This window comes from Leptonotus elevatus, chromosome 10, assembly GCF_054856555.1.
Source record: "Leptonotus elevatus isolate MCC_2025b chromosome 10, RoL_Lele_1.0, whole genome shotgun sequence".
In the NCBI taxonomy this organism is placed as follows: Eukaryota; Metazoa; Chordata; class Actinopteri; order Syngnathiformes; family Syngnathidae; genus Leptonotus; species Leptonotus elevatus.
Window position 1 is genome coordinate 13,103,988 of NC_141248.1, and position 13,258 is coordinate 13,117,245.

Genomic DNA, 13,258 nt, shown 5'->3' on the forward strand with positions numbered 1-13,258 from the left:
GCGCCTTATAGTCCAGAAATGAATCCCCTTATTTGAAAACCCAACCGAAAAATATTGTGACTAACATCCAAGTATGCTGTACGTATGATTTTTTTTTCTCGCAAATTTGCCACTTTATAATGTGACAAATTTGCGAGTTTATTTCTCATAAATTTGTGAGTTTTTTTCTCGCAAATTTGCCACTTTGTAATGTCGCAAATATCCGAGTTTTGTCTCGTAAACTTGTGATTTTTTTCTCGGAATATTACCCCCCTCTAAAAAAATATTTAGACTTATATGCATGGCCCTAATACGCCGTTGTATGAGTTTCCTCTTGCCCACTACATAAGAACTTTATCAAAACACATGATGACTGCTAGTTTGTTCTGTGGCCACCTTGACAAGACTGTGGGCACCCTGGTTCGGTCGTTAGCCAATCACAGGGTACGTATTGAGACAGAGAACCCTTCACACTCACATTTAAACCATCAACATTACCAGCATGTAGAGATTTTCCCAGAAGTCTTGTGTCATTAGACGAAAGAGGGTGAGGAAGGCCCATCCAAAGCTGTCAAAGCTGGTGTAACCATAGTTGGGGTTCCTTCCAGCTTTCATACACGTAAACCCCTCAGGACATCGTCTGAAAGATGTGACAAAACAAACGCATGACCTTCAAATGACAAGAATGTAACATTATTACCATATCAATACAAGCGGCATCATTGATAGGTCAAGACCACTTTCTTTTTCACATCCACTTCGCATTCTGAATAGATTTTTAGTAGTCATGGCATATTTAGAAATCCATCAAGCGAGTTAAATACCAACTCACCCCGAGTCTGAACTATTTCCGCATAATAGCGCATCAGTCTGACCTGGATAAAAGTAGAAGTTAGCTGTGGAAAACACAGACAATGTCATCATTAATTACAAGTCAAGTACGTCCATGTTGTGAGCTCAAATAGGACAATAATATGGCCATATTGTCATCTTATTACTGTATGTCATGAAGTCACAAGATCATTGCGACTCACTATCATTCATGATGTATTCGTCCCAATCAAAGCCCTTAGAGCCATTGGACAGGTACAGGTTGGTGGTATTGATAGGCCAAAAGACACATTTTTGCCGCAAGTTCCCCATGAAGAGCTGCAGTCCGATCAGAGCAAAGACGCTGAGGCAGAAGACGGTCAGGATCATCACGTCAGACAGCTTCTTCACAGACTGGATCAGGGCGCCCACAATGGTCTTGAGGCCTGACAACACACAAAAAGCACACACATACACACGTGTGCACAAGTACACATTCATAAAAACGAGAACATTCACACACACATACACGCAGATAGACAGAAATAAAATAAAACGAGAACACTAATTTTGATTTTTAAAGATTGCCCTGATTTATTTAACTTTCTTTCTGATACCAAATCGGACTCAAATTTTGAATTCTCTGGTTCCTATAGTTTTTCTCATTCCACTCAGTTTTTGTTGAGTTTTTCTAATCGCTGTGTCCACGACTAAGTCTTTCCCTCTAACCAACGGCAGTACCAAAATAACAGTCCTGTCTTGTTGTCATGTCCCGTCTTATACTGTTCTTGTTCCACACCCCCGACCAAGTCACGTCCTTCCGAACCCGTGCCAACTTCTTCACCTCTCATACCACCCGTTTTCTGTAGTTCCTGCATACGCTGCTGTCCCTGCTCCAGTGTTGTTAAGTTAAGTTTCCTGTACAGGCACTGGCAAGCCATTATTCATGTTCCTTTTCCTGTTCGATGCCTCATCAAGTCAAGGTTTCAAATTCACGCTCTTGTTCATCTTCAGGAGCTTCGCCAAGTAGCTGTTTCTGTTCCTGTGTTTCACCAAGTCACTGTTCCTGTTCCTGCAGGATTCTTATATATCAGCGCCTGTCCTGTGAAAAACACTTATGTCCATTTTTTTTTTTTACATTTTTGAAATGCCTGTATTCAGTTTCATTCCATAAATGTAAGTTTTTTTTTTTATGACAAAAATGGACATAGGTGTTTTTCACATGACAGCGAAAATATGTTTTATTTGCATTTTGGAAGACAAATACTTTTATTACTGCTGCTTCCCTGCCTTGCCTTTGCTGCTCCTCTGCATTTGGGCCCACACTTGCCTTCACACCACTACCACGAAACCCAACATCCATGACAGGAGTCAAATGTAAAAGTCCCCATATTTTAATGACGTAAAAAGAACATTAAGTATGTATCGAGTTTTTTAGTCACTAAATAACATGCTGCTCCATAAGGATGCAGCAGAGCAACAACAGAGAGTTTATTGATGAAAGCTCAGAATCCTGTGTGGCTTTGAAACATATTTAGCATCTAAAGTGGAAATCTCTGATTTCTAAGCATAAATAATGTAAACAGAACAATAAAAGTGTAGCTTGTGGGTGTGTGGGCTCGAGGGCTTAATATTTGAATGCAGGTGTGACTTCAGTTTGTTTCAGGAAATTGTCCTTTGCCCATATTACTTTTGAAGTGTGCACAATTGCACACTATGCAAACAACTTCTTGCACATGTTCTATTTTTCATCAGATAAACTCAATAATTTAACAGTGTGTTCACTTTCTATACTTACTGCATATGGACATTCAATCTACAGCATTCAGTTACATTTAGATTAAAACTTTAAACACCAAATAACTGCAGCTACATGGGATGTTTCCGTGAAGGGAAAACATCTTTTGCTATGTATGTGCCTTTTGCGCGGTTATTTTTACATGAGTGATATGAATATAGAATTATTATGTACATTATCTAGAAAATAAAATGACTTTTTGCTCATATTAATGTTTCTTTAAAAAAAAAAATCATCAGATAAATCAGTGAATCAAGTTAGGAAACATCCCTTAATAGTTGCAAGTTTACACACACAAAAAAAAAAACTCCATTGAACAAATCACAGCAGGGGCACAAAGCAGGAGGTGAAGACGAGAAAGAGAGGAAAGGCGAGGAGGAGCAATGAAAGGTGCCATGCAGGTCATTTAAACGCCAAGGCTGAAGATGCTCACTGTGTGTCATCTGTCTGTAAACTGGAATTATACCACTGTGGCTTCCACTAACTCTTCCCACTCATGCAGAGGCTGAAGGCTGATTTAGCTGTATGCACTGGTGATATACAGTGGATATAAAAAGTCTACACACACTTCAAATGCCATGTTTTGGTGATATTTCAAACATTTTTCCACCATTAATGTTGTCAATTATGTTTTCCAGAAGTAAAAAAATGGTTGCACATGTGCATACCGTCTTATACCTAGGGATGCTCATAATTAACTCATCACATTCCAACTCATATTAAACGGGGGTCAGCACACAACCTTTCACTGTTTAAAGTGCCTCTGATTAGCCCCACATAAAGTTGAGATGTTCTAGTAGGCTTTCTGGCTGAAATTCTAAAAGCCATAGCGTGAACATAAGACTGCTCATCGACAAAGGAACACAAGCAACAAATACAATGTCACCAAAGAACATCTGAACTTTATTTGAGGTTAACAAGAGGCACTTTAAATGGTGGCAGGTGTGTGCTCACGCCCATTTCACATGAGTTTAAATGCCACATCCACAAGTCATATGAGGGTGTGCGCACTAGTGCAACCACATTATCTCATTTTAAATCAACTCTCAAAAAGATTTTTTGAATAATGTACAGGTCACATTAATGGTGGAAAAACCTATATATATATATATGCATAAGAACAAGGGTCTGTAGACTTTATATATGGACTGTATATGTGTGCGTGTGTGCCTCATGCTGGATTCATCTCATCTGTCATGACATTTTGAAAAGAGTCTGCAAAAAGGCAACATTTGGTGTCTTGGAAATAGCTAATTAATTCCTCTTGAAGGCAAACCTGTAAAAAGCATGTGTCTCCAAGCATCATGCAGCACTGATCTGCAGTCAGATTAGGCTTGGCAGTCTGAAGGAATGTCAGCAGTCTTTGGAAAGAAGATGAAAAAAAAAATAAAGAAATAAATAGAGTTCAACTTTTAGGAAGGAGCCGAGGAAAGGGTGTTATTTCCAGGGCGCAACATTTTACTGTCATCAAAAAAAAAGTGGGTACAGTTTGGAAAACTGGCTCAAAAAAACTGGAGCTTTGTTTTACATTTCAAATCACACATCGGTATTAAAACTGCCAGTAGACTGCTAAGCCTATCAAAAATGTATTACTACCATTTTTGATTCATAGAAAAAAAGAAATCAAAAAAGTTGTTCCATTCGCTTCTTGTAAATAAAGGAATGAGAAAATGAGGATGGCTAATAGCTAAGCTCAGCCTTAGTGTTTAAATGGGAGTCTCACCTGGAATGACAGAAATAGTTTTCAATGCTCGGAGAACCCTGAACGTTCTGAGGGCCGACACATTCCCAAGGTCCACAAACTCTGTTATATATCTGTAACAAGGTAGGACGACACAAAGAGCAGAACTACATGACACACGACACACAACGCACAAGAACGACACGCACGCATGGACGTGCAGGAGCACGACAGCATCACCACCATCGAGGACCAGGAGGGGACACCACAGTGTGGGAGGAAAGAAAGAAAGAAGGAAGGAAAGAAAGAAAGAAAGAAAAGAAAAGAAAGAAAGAAAGAAAGAAAAGAATAGAGAAGCCCGGTCCAACTCGTGGGAGGAAGACGAATGAGGAAGAGGAGAGGATAGGCACCCAAACAAAACCACAGCTAACATCAACCCGGCGACTCGCCCTCCCGCCCACACAGACACCTGGTCTCTCTTACCTGGGATAACCGATATTGTTTTCAAAGCCCTCAGAACCCTGAACGTACGCAGAGCTGACACATTGCCTAGGTTTACAAACTCTGTTATATACCTGCAAGGTGGATCAGACACAGGCACTCAGCAGTCTGGAACCACAGGGAATGTTCTCACATCACATTTTAATAAGCATTATCCAAAATGGTCGCACGGACATAAATACTAAAAAGAATTTTGTGTGGTCCCCCAAAGCCATAACTTAGAGTGAGGTAAACTAGCTCAAAGTTACAGAAGAAATAAACACTTAGACCTGTAAAATACAGTCTGATGTGAGACTGTTGATTTCTTTGCTTTGAAGTCATTACTAATATCCTTGATGCTATTTTAAACTAAAAAAGTTCAACTTTTCTGCGGGTTGACACACATAGTACGGGCCAGTGAACATGGCTTTGTAAACGTATGATGAAGATAAAGCGCCATGTACGTGCATTCCATTTACAATTTCATATTTTAATCTAATGGTATTTTTCATTTGTTGGACTATGAAGCGTTTTTTGGGGGGTGTAAAGTACAATAAGTAACCAATTTGGGTTGATGGGATTCGTTCGCTAACGCGAACAAGAATAGCAAGTGCAGAGTTTGGGTGCAAGATAGAGAGATAGAGAGATAGATAGATAGATAGATAGATAGATAGATAGATAGATAGATAGATAGATAGATAGATAGATAGATAGATAGATAGATAGATAGATAGATAGATAGATAGATAGATAGATACCAAGTTAGCTAGCCAGCTAACTAAATAGCAGCTAGCTAACTAGATAGATAGATAGATAGATAGATAGATAGATAGATAGATAGATAGATAGATAGATAGATAGATAGATAGATAGATAGATAGATAGATAGATAGATAGATAGATAGATAGATAGAAAAGTTGCATCATAGATGCACCTCATGTGTCAAATATTTTGAACGTTAACTGTAACACATGAGCAAAAATCTTTGGCTAGGTTAGCGATTATGTAAGGGCTAACCTATGTAAAATGCTAACTCAATAAAACATTGCTTAGAGATGATAAGATTCATTCATATAGAAGCTAGGCAGTTGCAGTCTTAACATAAAGCTAAATAAGGAGGCTAAAACATTAGAAAGCAAAGAAATGATAACATTATTAGTATATTGTATTTTAAGGCTGTGAGCCCTTTTGTTGTTTTGTTGCTGTTAGCTATTTTGTCATCATTCCAAGTACTGTACTAAAATGTTACTATTGTAAAATCCCAAAAAGTGTCAACATCTCCTTTACAACAACATAATACTTACGCCATTGAAATGACCATGAAATCCAGCCAATTCCATGGATCTCGGAGAAAAGTGAATCCATCGATTGCGAAACCTCTGGCCACAATTTTTGTGAGTGACTCAAACGTATAGATACCAGTGAAGGTATACCTGGAAAGAAAGAAAAAGAAAAAGAAAAAAACAAGCAATAGTTACAGTAAAGAGACAAGATTAATATACTTTTTAAATGTAGAAATGAGAAGCACGGTACTTACTCTACTTGTTTGGACCACTCTGGGGGGTCGCTAAATGTCATGAATATACAGTTGGTCAAAATGGTGCACATGATGATCATGCTGAATAACGTGAGAGGACGTTAAGGATCAACACACGAGTTAGTGTGTGCGTGTGTGTGAGTGTGAGTGTGTGCATACATTTCCACTGTTAATTGTTCACACATCCATGCAGAAAGGATATGAATGTATCAAAATCTTAATTGCTATTCGCCTGAAAATATTAAAAGGGCTGATGATGTACAGGGAGGGCGTGGCACTAAAGCGGAAGAGTGTTTTCCCCTTGTTTAGCACTATGAATGTCTGCGGAAAGAGGAAGAGAGAAAAAAGAGAGATGGTAGAGTTTGCACAAACATGGCATACAGTACAATATTTAAGACCAACATTTTAATTGATTAATTTATTTATGAGATTATGTCTGAGTCACGGGCCTCTGCTGCATTGTGTTCCCCCGTTCAAACACATAGCTGCTTCTCACAATACACACGACAAGTCCGTGTAGATCAATTTTGATGGAGATTTTTCATGAATGTCCCTCTCCTTTACACATTATATTCTACCTTGCCTTTGCCCCTGACTGCTGTGAGAAAACAGCGCGTGATGTAATGGCCCTCCCCTTTACAAAGGACGCGGCACAAACACAGCACAGAGGTGCCACTTGCATCAGTCCTGCAGTGCTTTCGCCATGACAGAGGCAACAAACAGATGCATGTGAAGCTCCACTCCGTGCTTGCCAAATGAGGCTCCTCAGCCCAGGTTTAAAGCTTTTACTGGAAGAGAACTGCAAATGCTGTCATTGATCAGTGGCAGATCTGCTGACTCCATGCTCTCAGCAACCACTCCCCACCCATAAACGGCAGTGGGCCAAGTGGAGCTGGGCACTGGAGTGTGCATGTGGCTGTGTGTGTGTGTGTGTGTGTGTGTGTTTTGGGGGGAGATATGATGTGACAGGATAAAGCATATGAACTTATTGTACAATTATTTAGAAAAAAAACAAATGCAGCAAGGTCTTGAGATGTATGAATGGAAATGCCAATAATCTGTTCCAGCCTAGCTAGAAAAAAAATGTTAATATGCATTTTAATTCAGAATAGCAAGAGTTTATGACTGAGTAAGTTGTATTGTCCATCTACTTTTTGTTGCTGATATAATTATGTTCAAGCCATTGCTTATAGGCATTAAAGAACCGCAATATAGATGCTAACTAGCAATAGCATTAACATCAATCGAGCGGGGCCTTTCTTTAGGGAGTTGTTTGGATGTTTTAAAATGTACAATGTGTAATTATCTTTGTTTTATGCTTAGGTAAACTACAACTGGGAGTTGCGCTATACAGCTTGAAGCATCTTTTTAGTGTTCATAATCTGGCATACAAAACTTGTATTTGAAACTGAAAAGCCATTAATCCATTCCAAACACCCAAAAAAAACACCAACAAAATGTTATTGTTAGAAAAATAGCTTTCAACAGCATTTGGCATTTTACTTTAAAACAACATATACTGATAACAATAGAATGTAAAGAATCAAACTGACATTTGTGTCTTTTCTACATTTTGATTTTATGCTTTATTTACTGGACTGTGTAAATCCTGGTGTGTACACCTGTGCCATCAGGGGGCAGTATAATACAAAGATTAAAACAAAGAAGAAGATCATTGCGTATTGTTGTATGCTAGTTACGTTAGCCCATTTACTGTGTGTTGCATTGTGTGTTAGCATTAAGCTAGAACAAGTTACACGGTTTGGCTAAATACATCGGCTGAAAAATCTCTGAGACATCCTGTTAAGTTAAGTTATGATTTTAAACTGTGAACTAAAGACTAAATGCCACACCACCATCTGTTTAGTACTTTTCGAGCTGCATTGCTAACACACATGACAAACAAATATCTATGCAGCAAAATTAGTCAATCCAGAGCTTCAACCTGAAGCGAAATGGCCAACCTCCCAGCACCTCTGCGCTCACCTTTAACAAAATATTCTTCAGTCCAGGCACAAGATATTAATAATACTCCACACAATCAACATAAGATGAAAGCACATGATCTAAATTCATGTGTGTGTGGTGTGTCCCAGAGGTCAGAGGAAGAGTTTTGCTGACAAAGCCAATACAGTGTGTGCATGGAAGGAGATGTGAATAATGAGCTATTTTAAAATGAGCATTGAGCATTGAGCAAGATACCTAACAGTGACGGCGAATGGAATTAAGAGTCATGTCATGTATGAACTGAAGCTCAGCATCTTTGGTGTCACCAAACCATTTCAAGACATTGTGAAATGTGCAATTATTTGTGTAATAAAAATATTTCCCCCACATTACGTGCTCTCAGTGTACCCCACAATATATCTAAATAATTCCAGGGGATTGTTTATTGGAGTTGTGATGCGAAAATATCTTCAAGTAAAGCAATATATTAGCATGGATGGACATAAAAGTGCATTGCTTGTATTCATTTTGCAAAGTACTCTCATCTTAAAGTATAATGTTATATAAGTGTATCTATTACAGAAATTTTATTATTTTACGTTGATCCCGAATGTTGTCATTATGTGACGGCAATGACGTAATTAACTCATTCACTGCCATTGACGCCTATAAACGTCAAAAATTAATTTGAACTATTTATATTAGTGTAACATTCCCCCCACCCCACTTTTGTTAACAAGAGTATAAAAACCTAGACATTTTTTTTATTATCTTTTTTTTTTTTAAGAAAAGAAAATATTAAAAATTAGGGGCGTCAGGCAACTAAAATCTTCAATTGTAATTAATCACATGATTTCAATAGTTAACTCACGATTAATCACAAATTTTATATCTGTTCTAAATGTACTATAATTTTTTCCTAGGTTTTAATACTCTTGTTAACAAAAGTGGAAAAAAGTTGTAAACTAATATGGATAGTTCAAATGAATTTTTGACGTCTATAGCCGTCAATGGCAGTGAACGAGTTAACGGCGCGCCCAAGTAGTCCACAACATCACAATCCCTATATTAGGGAGTAAGTGAACAGCTTTTGTTCACCATTTTCAAAACCCATTCAATTAATTACTACGACCAAATAAGTGGGCATTAATTAATCAGCGCAGGTAACAGTGTGGCTAATTATGCGTAAGAATGGGACCGAACCGTGATTCTGTGAATTTTCAAAGAGCAAGCCTGCTAACTAACAAACAACAGCTGTTGCTTTTGTGCTTTAGCGCGCGACAGATGTGTTGTCTTATACTTTGGTCAAGGGTTCATTATCTCAACTAGTTGCTGTTTAGAGAAGACCAACATGATGGCATGGGAGGTTGAATACAGGCATTATTACAATAAATAACAATGCAAATTTTTAATGATTAAAAAAAACCGGCCAAGTATATAAAATGAGGCTTTTAAAATTACACATTAATGTAACCATGCCCCGGTCAAAAATGCATCTTGCTTATGTCTACTCGATCCCTACATGTTTGAGTTACAAAAACATGTCTGCTTAAAGACCGCGGCGCCATGCGCTAGCTTGCGAGTTTACACACCTGGCTGGGACTAGTAATAATAACTAGTTGGGCTGGATAACCACTGACGTGGACAAAGGTGCTCAAGTTCTTATACTGTACACATGTAGTAAGGGATGAGCTCAATCTTGCCTGAGGCTGAAGTGCATCACTTTAGCCACGCTGAAAATGACGAAATGGTGAAAAATACAAAAAAACAAAACGTTAATATAATGCTATATCTCCACAATTGAGTACCTCATACTTTTCAGTATTTGCAATCTCTGAATACACTTTACTGGGTCTTCGCATACCAACCTAATTTACACAGTAAATGATACATTTTTAATACTAGCTATTGAAAATTCCGAGCTTACGTCACAAGTCAAAATGGTGGTCTAATGCTGCATTTGAGAAAGTCGGATTTTTCCCACTTGGAGTGTCCCAGTTTCGCCTTCAAAGCGTTCCAGGCAAATATAAATAACAAAAAAAGGCTGATTCTGATTAATTGTTTGTTGTTCTGGTTAACGTCATCGCAAACATATGTCTTGTCTTACATTTGCCTCGAACGCTTTGAGGTCGGAACTGACACCGTCCGATTTCCCATTTTCCCCGAATGCAGCATTTTTCCATGGTGAAACGCTCTCCGCTCATTGAAACGCATCGGACTTTGGATGGTTGTAATTTGATTGGTGAGGATTATTTTGGTCATAAAATGTTGTTTCACTACTACAACAATATGCCTGGTTTGCATGCTAGTCACAGACAAAAGCAATAGGCCTACAATATGCCGTGGAAATGAAGCGTTGCATTGTGGGAATGTTCGGAATTGTCAAACTGTCGATTTTTAAATGACTAATTAGCTGAAGCTACATAATGCAGTTTAAACACAATATACAAAAAAATACGTCAAGGTTGTTTTGTCTCTGTCTTCCCATATTGTACACTGTGACTTTGTGACTAATATTTAGCGGCAGGCTAAGTGTCTATAAGTGATGAATTCTGTACTTATCTCATTTAAGGAATGTCCCCTCAACAAAGACATTCGGGAAGGGCAATCTTTATCAGCCGTTCTTGCCGCAAACTGGATGGCTTGAGTCTTTTCTAACCAGTTGACCCATTAGCAGTTATCCATCACTAGACAATTTTTTGAAATGATGAACATTTTGAAACGTGTGTGTTCAGCTCGTCGTGACCAGCGGCATCATTTGACCTTCACAAAAGAAAAACACGGCGCAAATAACTTACACGCGAGGCCTCTTTACAGAATTATAACATTATGTATTGGAACGCGTCGACATTAGCTGGACCGGAGCCCGTGCTGTCATGAGTAGCTAGCTGACAGTGGTTCCTAAATCAATATCGTAAGCGGCAAAAATTCAACATGGTGGGCCAAGAATGCTTTAAACGCAGAGATGGATGCTTCTGACGCTGAGACTGAATATACGCCTTGCCTGCAAATGATCCCAAAATGCATCATTCGAAATCTTTACCTGAACAATTTGATGCAAAACCCCACCCTCCTCCTTTATAGCAACCACCTAGCACGCAGTCACAGTCACACACACACACGCACACACACACACACACACCATCACCCCATCCCTCCCTCACTCAGTGCAGCAGGATGCTGTGTCATCAGAGACTGAGGACTCAGACAGAGCACTAAAGCCTGGCCCCTGCTCTAATTTACTACACCCTGAAAAAAAAAAAAGAACAGAGGGGAAGAGGTGGTGGAAATGAGATAGTAAGAGACAAAGACTTTTGCTTGTTATGTATTGAAAATAACGCGCAAAGAATAAAAAGGTACTGTGACAAAAACGAGGCTTTCAAGGGCTGAGTCGTTTACAGGAAGCAACGCAAGTAGTGAGTCAAAATTGTCATTTTAACTCTTTAGGCCAACTGTGTGCACATGAGCGAAAGCATACATGGCTTCCGAGCCTTTCGCTGGAAGACTCGAGCAGCTTGGTCTAATCACATGAGGCATTTGAAAAGCCCAGGCAGTCTACAAGGCATCACAGGGGAAAACGAGAACTGCAACGCTGCATTTCTCCTCCTCCTCGCCAATGCCCCCTCTTCCTCTCTTTGTGATGCGCGAGTGCTGTGATCAGGTTTCCTGCATCTGACCGTGACACACACGCACGCACATGCTCAGCACACACGCTAACATATAGTGATGCTATGTGATAGGACGACCGTCGGTCAAGTGTAGGGGATGGTGTGAAAACAACGGGGCGGGGGGGGGGGGGTTGGGGTGCTAACATGCGTGTGGCGCAAGGCACTTTTTCATTTTCATTTAATTCATTGTATTTTAATGCCTGAAGGGGAAATGACATTTTACACACTGCTGTATATATCGCTCAGTATAAACAGTGACTAAAACAACCACAGTGCAGTCAGACCATGTGTTAAGGTGGGACTTTAACAGAAGCGTAAAAAGTTACGGTTTTAACATTTAAAGTAATTTCATGTTTGGAGAAAATAATCCAATCCTTACGTTTTTGTGTTACAACAAAAAACAAGACAGTCATACATATATGTGCCGATATTGTTTTCCATTTCTCCGTCTCCATCCATCTATCTATCTCTTTACCTACCTAACTAGCTATGCAGCTAGCTAGTGAGCTATGGCTGTCTTTCTGTCTATCTTAATATATTTTGGTATAAATGTGGTGTGGCTTTGAGAATTGTTTCCATTCCATTATTGATACTTTTAACCATTTCTCAGTGAATATATATATAATATATATAATATATAATAAAGGAGAACAAAATCCTTACATTATTGTGATACAACAAAAAGTTAAATAGTCATATATATTCCTGCCGGGCCGGTATTGTTTTCCATTTCTCTACCTCTGTGTCTATCTACATATTTACCTACCTAGCGAGCTAGCTATCCTGCTAGCTAGCCAGCTCTGTCTGTCTGTCTGTCTGTCTGTCTGTCTGTCTGTCTATCCTAATATATTTTGGTATAAATGATTAATACGTTTCACCATTTTCTTAATTTGTCAGTGAATAATAATAAGCTGTAGCCCTTTATATTGCAAGGTAACGAAAACGGATCAGAATTGAAAAAACAAATAGCAAAACATCATGTTTCCCCTGCAAAAGCCATTATTGTTCTCAAAAACCTTCGTCCATCTCTCAAAGTAAATATTTGTGTCAGTTTCATCAAAATGACTTTGTGTCATTGTGTACTGATGAGAAAAATTGCATTATGTCGTCAATATAACAGTGTAATCTAGAAGGTTGTTGTGATGTCAACTGCCACTTATGTTTTGGCGACAAATTCCATATTCTAGATTGAAAGTTACACCTGTTACATGCAAAGTTACATGCAAATCTACGTCTCAAGTCATATTTTGGTTAAATCCACAAAAATGTAACTACACCACAATTGATATTTAACTGAATAGAAAAGTGAATGAACATTTTCGGTGGTAACGAACGGCAGCGCTGCCTTTCGGTAGGG

General features: G+C 38.8%; 1 protein-coding gene across 5 annotated transcripts in view; it reads right to left on the reverse strand.

The window, feature by feature from the left end:
• The window catches only part of scn8ab (sodium channel, voltage gated, type VIII, alpha subunit b), a 44,984-nt gene that overhangs the window by 23,965 nt on the left and 7,761 nt on the right, over positions 1-13,258 (reverse strand). For 3 of the 5 annotated variants that reach the window (XM_086087090.1, XM_086087086.1, XM_086087087.1), the window contains exons 3-9: positions 6,489-6,607; positions 6,287-6,376; positions 6,054-6,182; positions 4,311-4,402; positions 1,014-1,235; positions 812-875; positions 478-619 (exon numbers count right to left, since the gene is read on the reverse strand). In XM_086087090.1, the coding sequence (XP_085943216.1) occupies positions 478-619; positions 812-875; positions 1,014-1,235; positions 4,311-4,402; positions 6,054-6,182; positions 6,287-6,376; positions 6,489-6,607 (858 nt within the window). Of the gene's footprint in view, positions 1-477; positions 620-811; positions 876-1,013; positions 1,236-4,310; positions 4,403-4,751; positions 4,844-6,053; positions 6,183-6,286; positions 6,377-6,488; positions 6,608-13,258 lie in introns of all 5 variants that reach the window. The other 2 variants (XM_086087089.1, XM_086087091.1) reach the window with 1 other exon arrangement.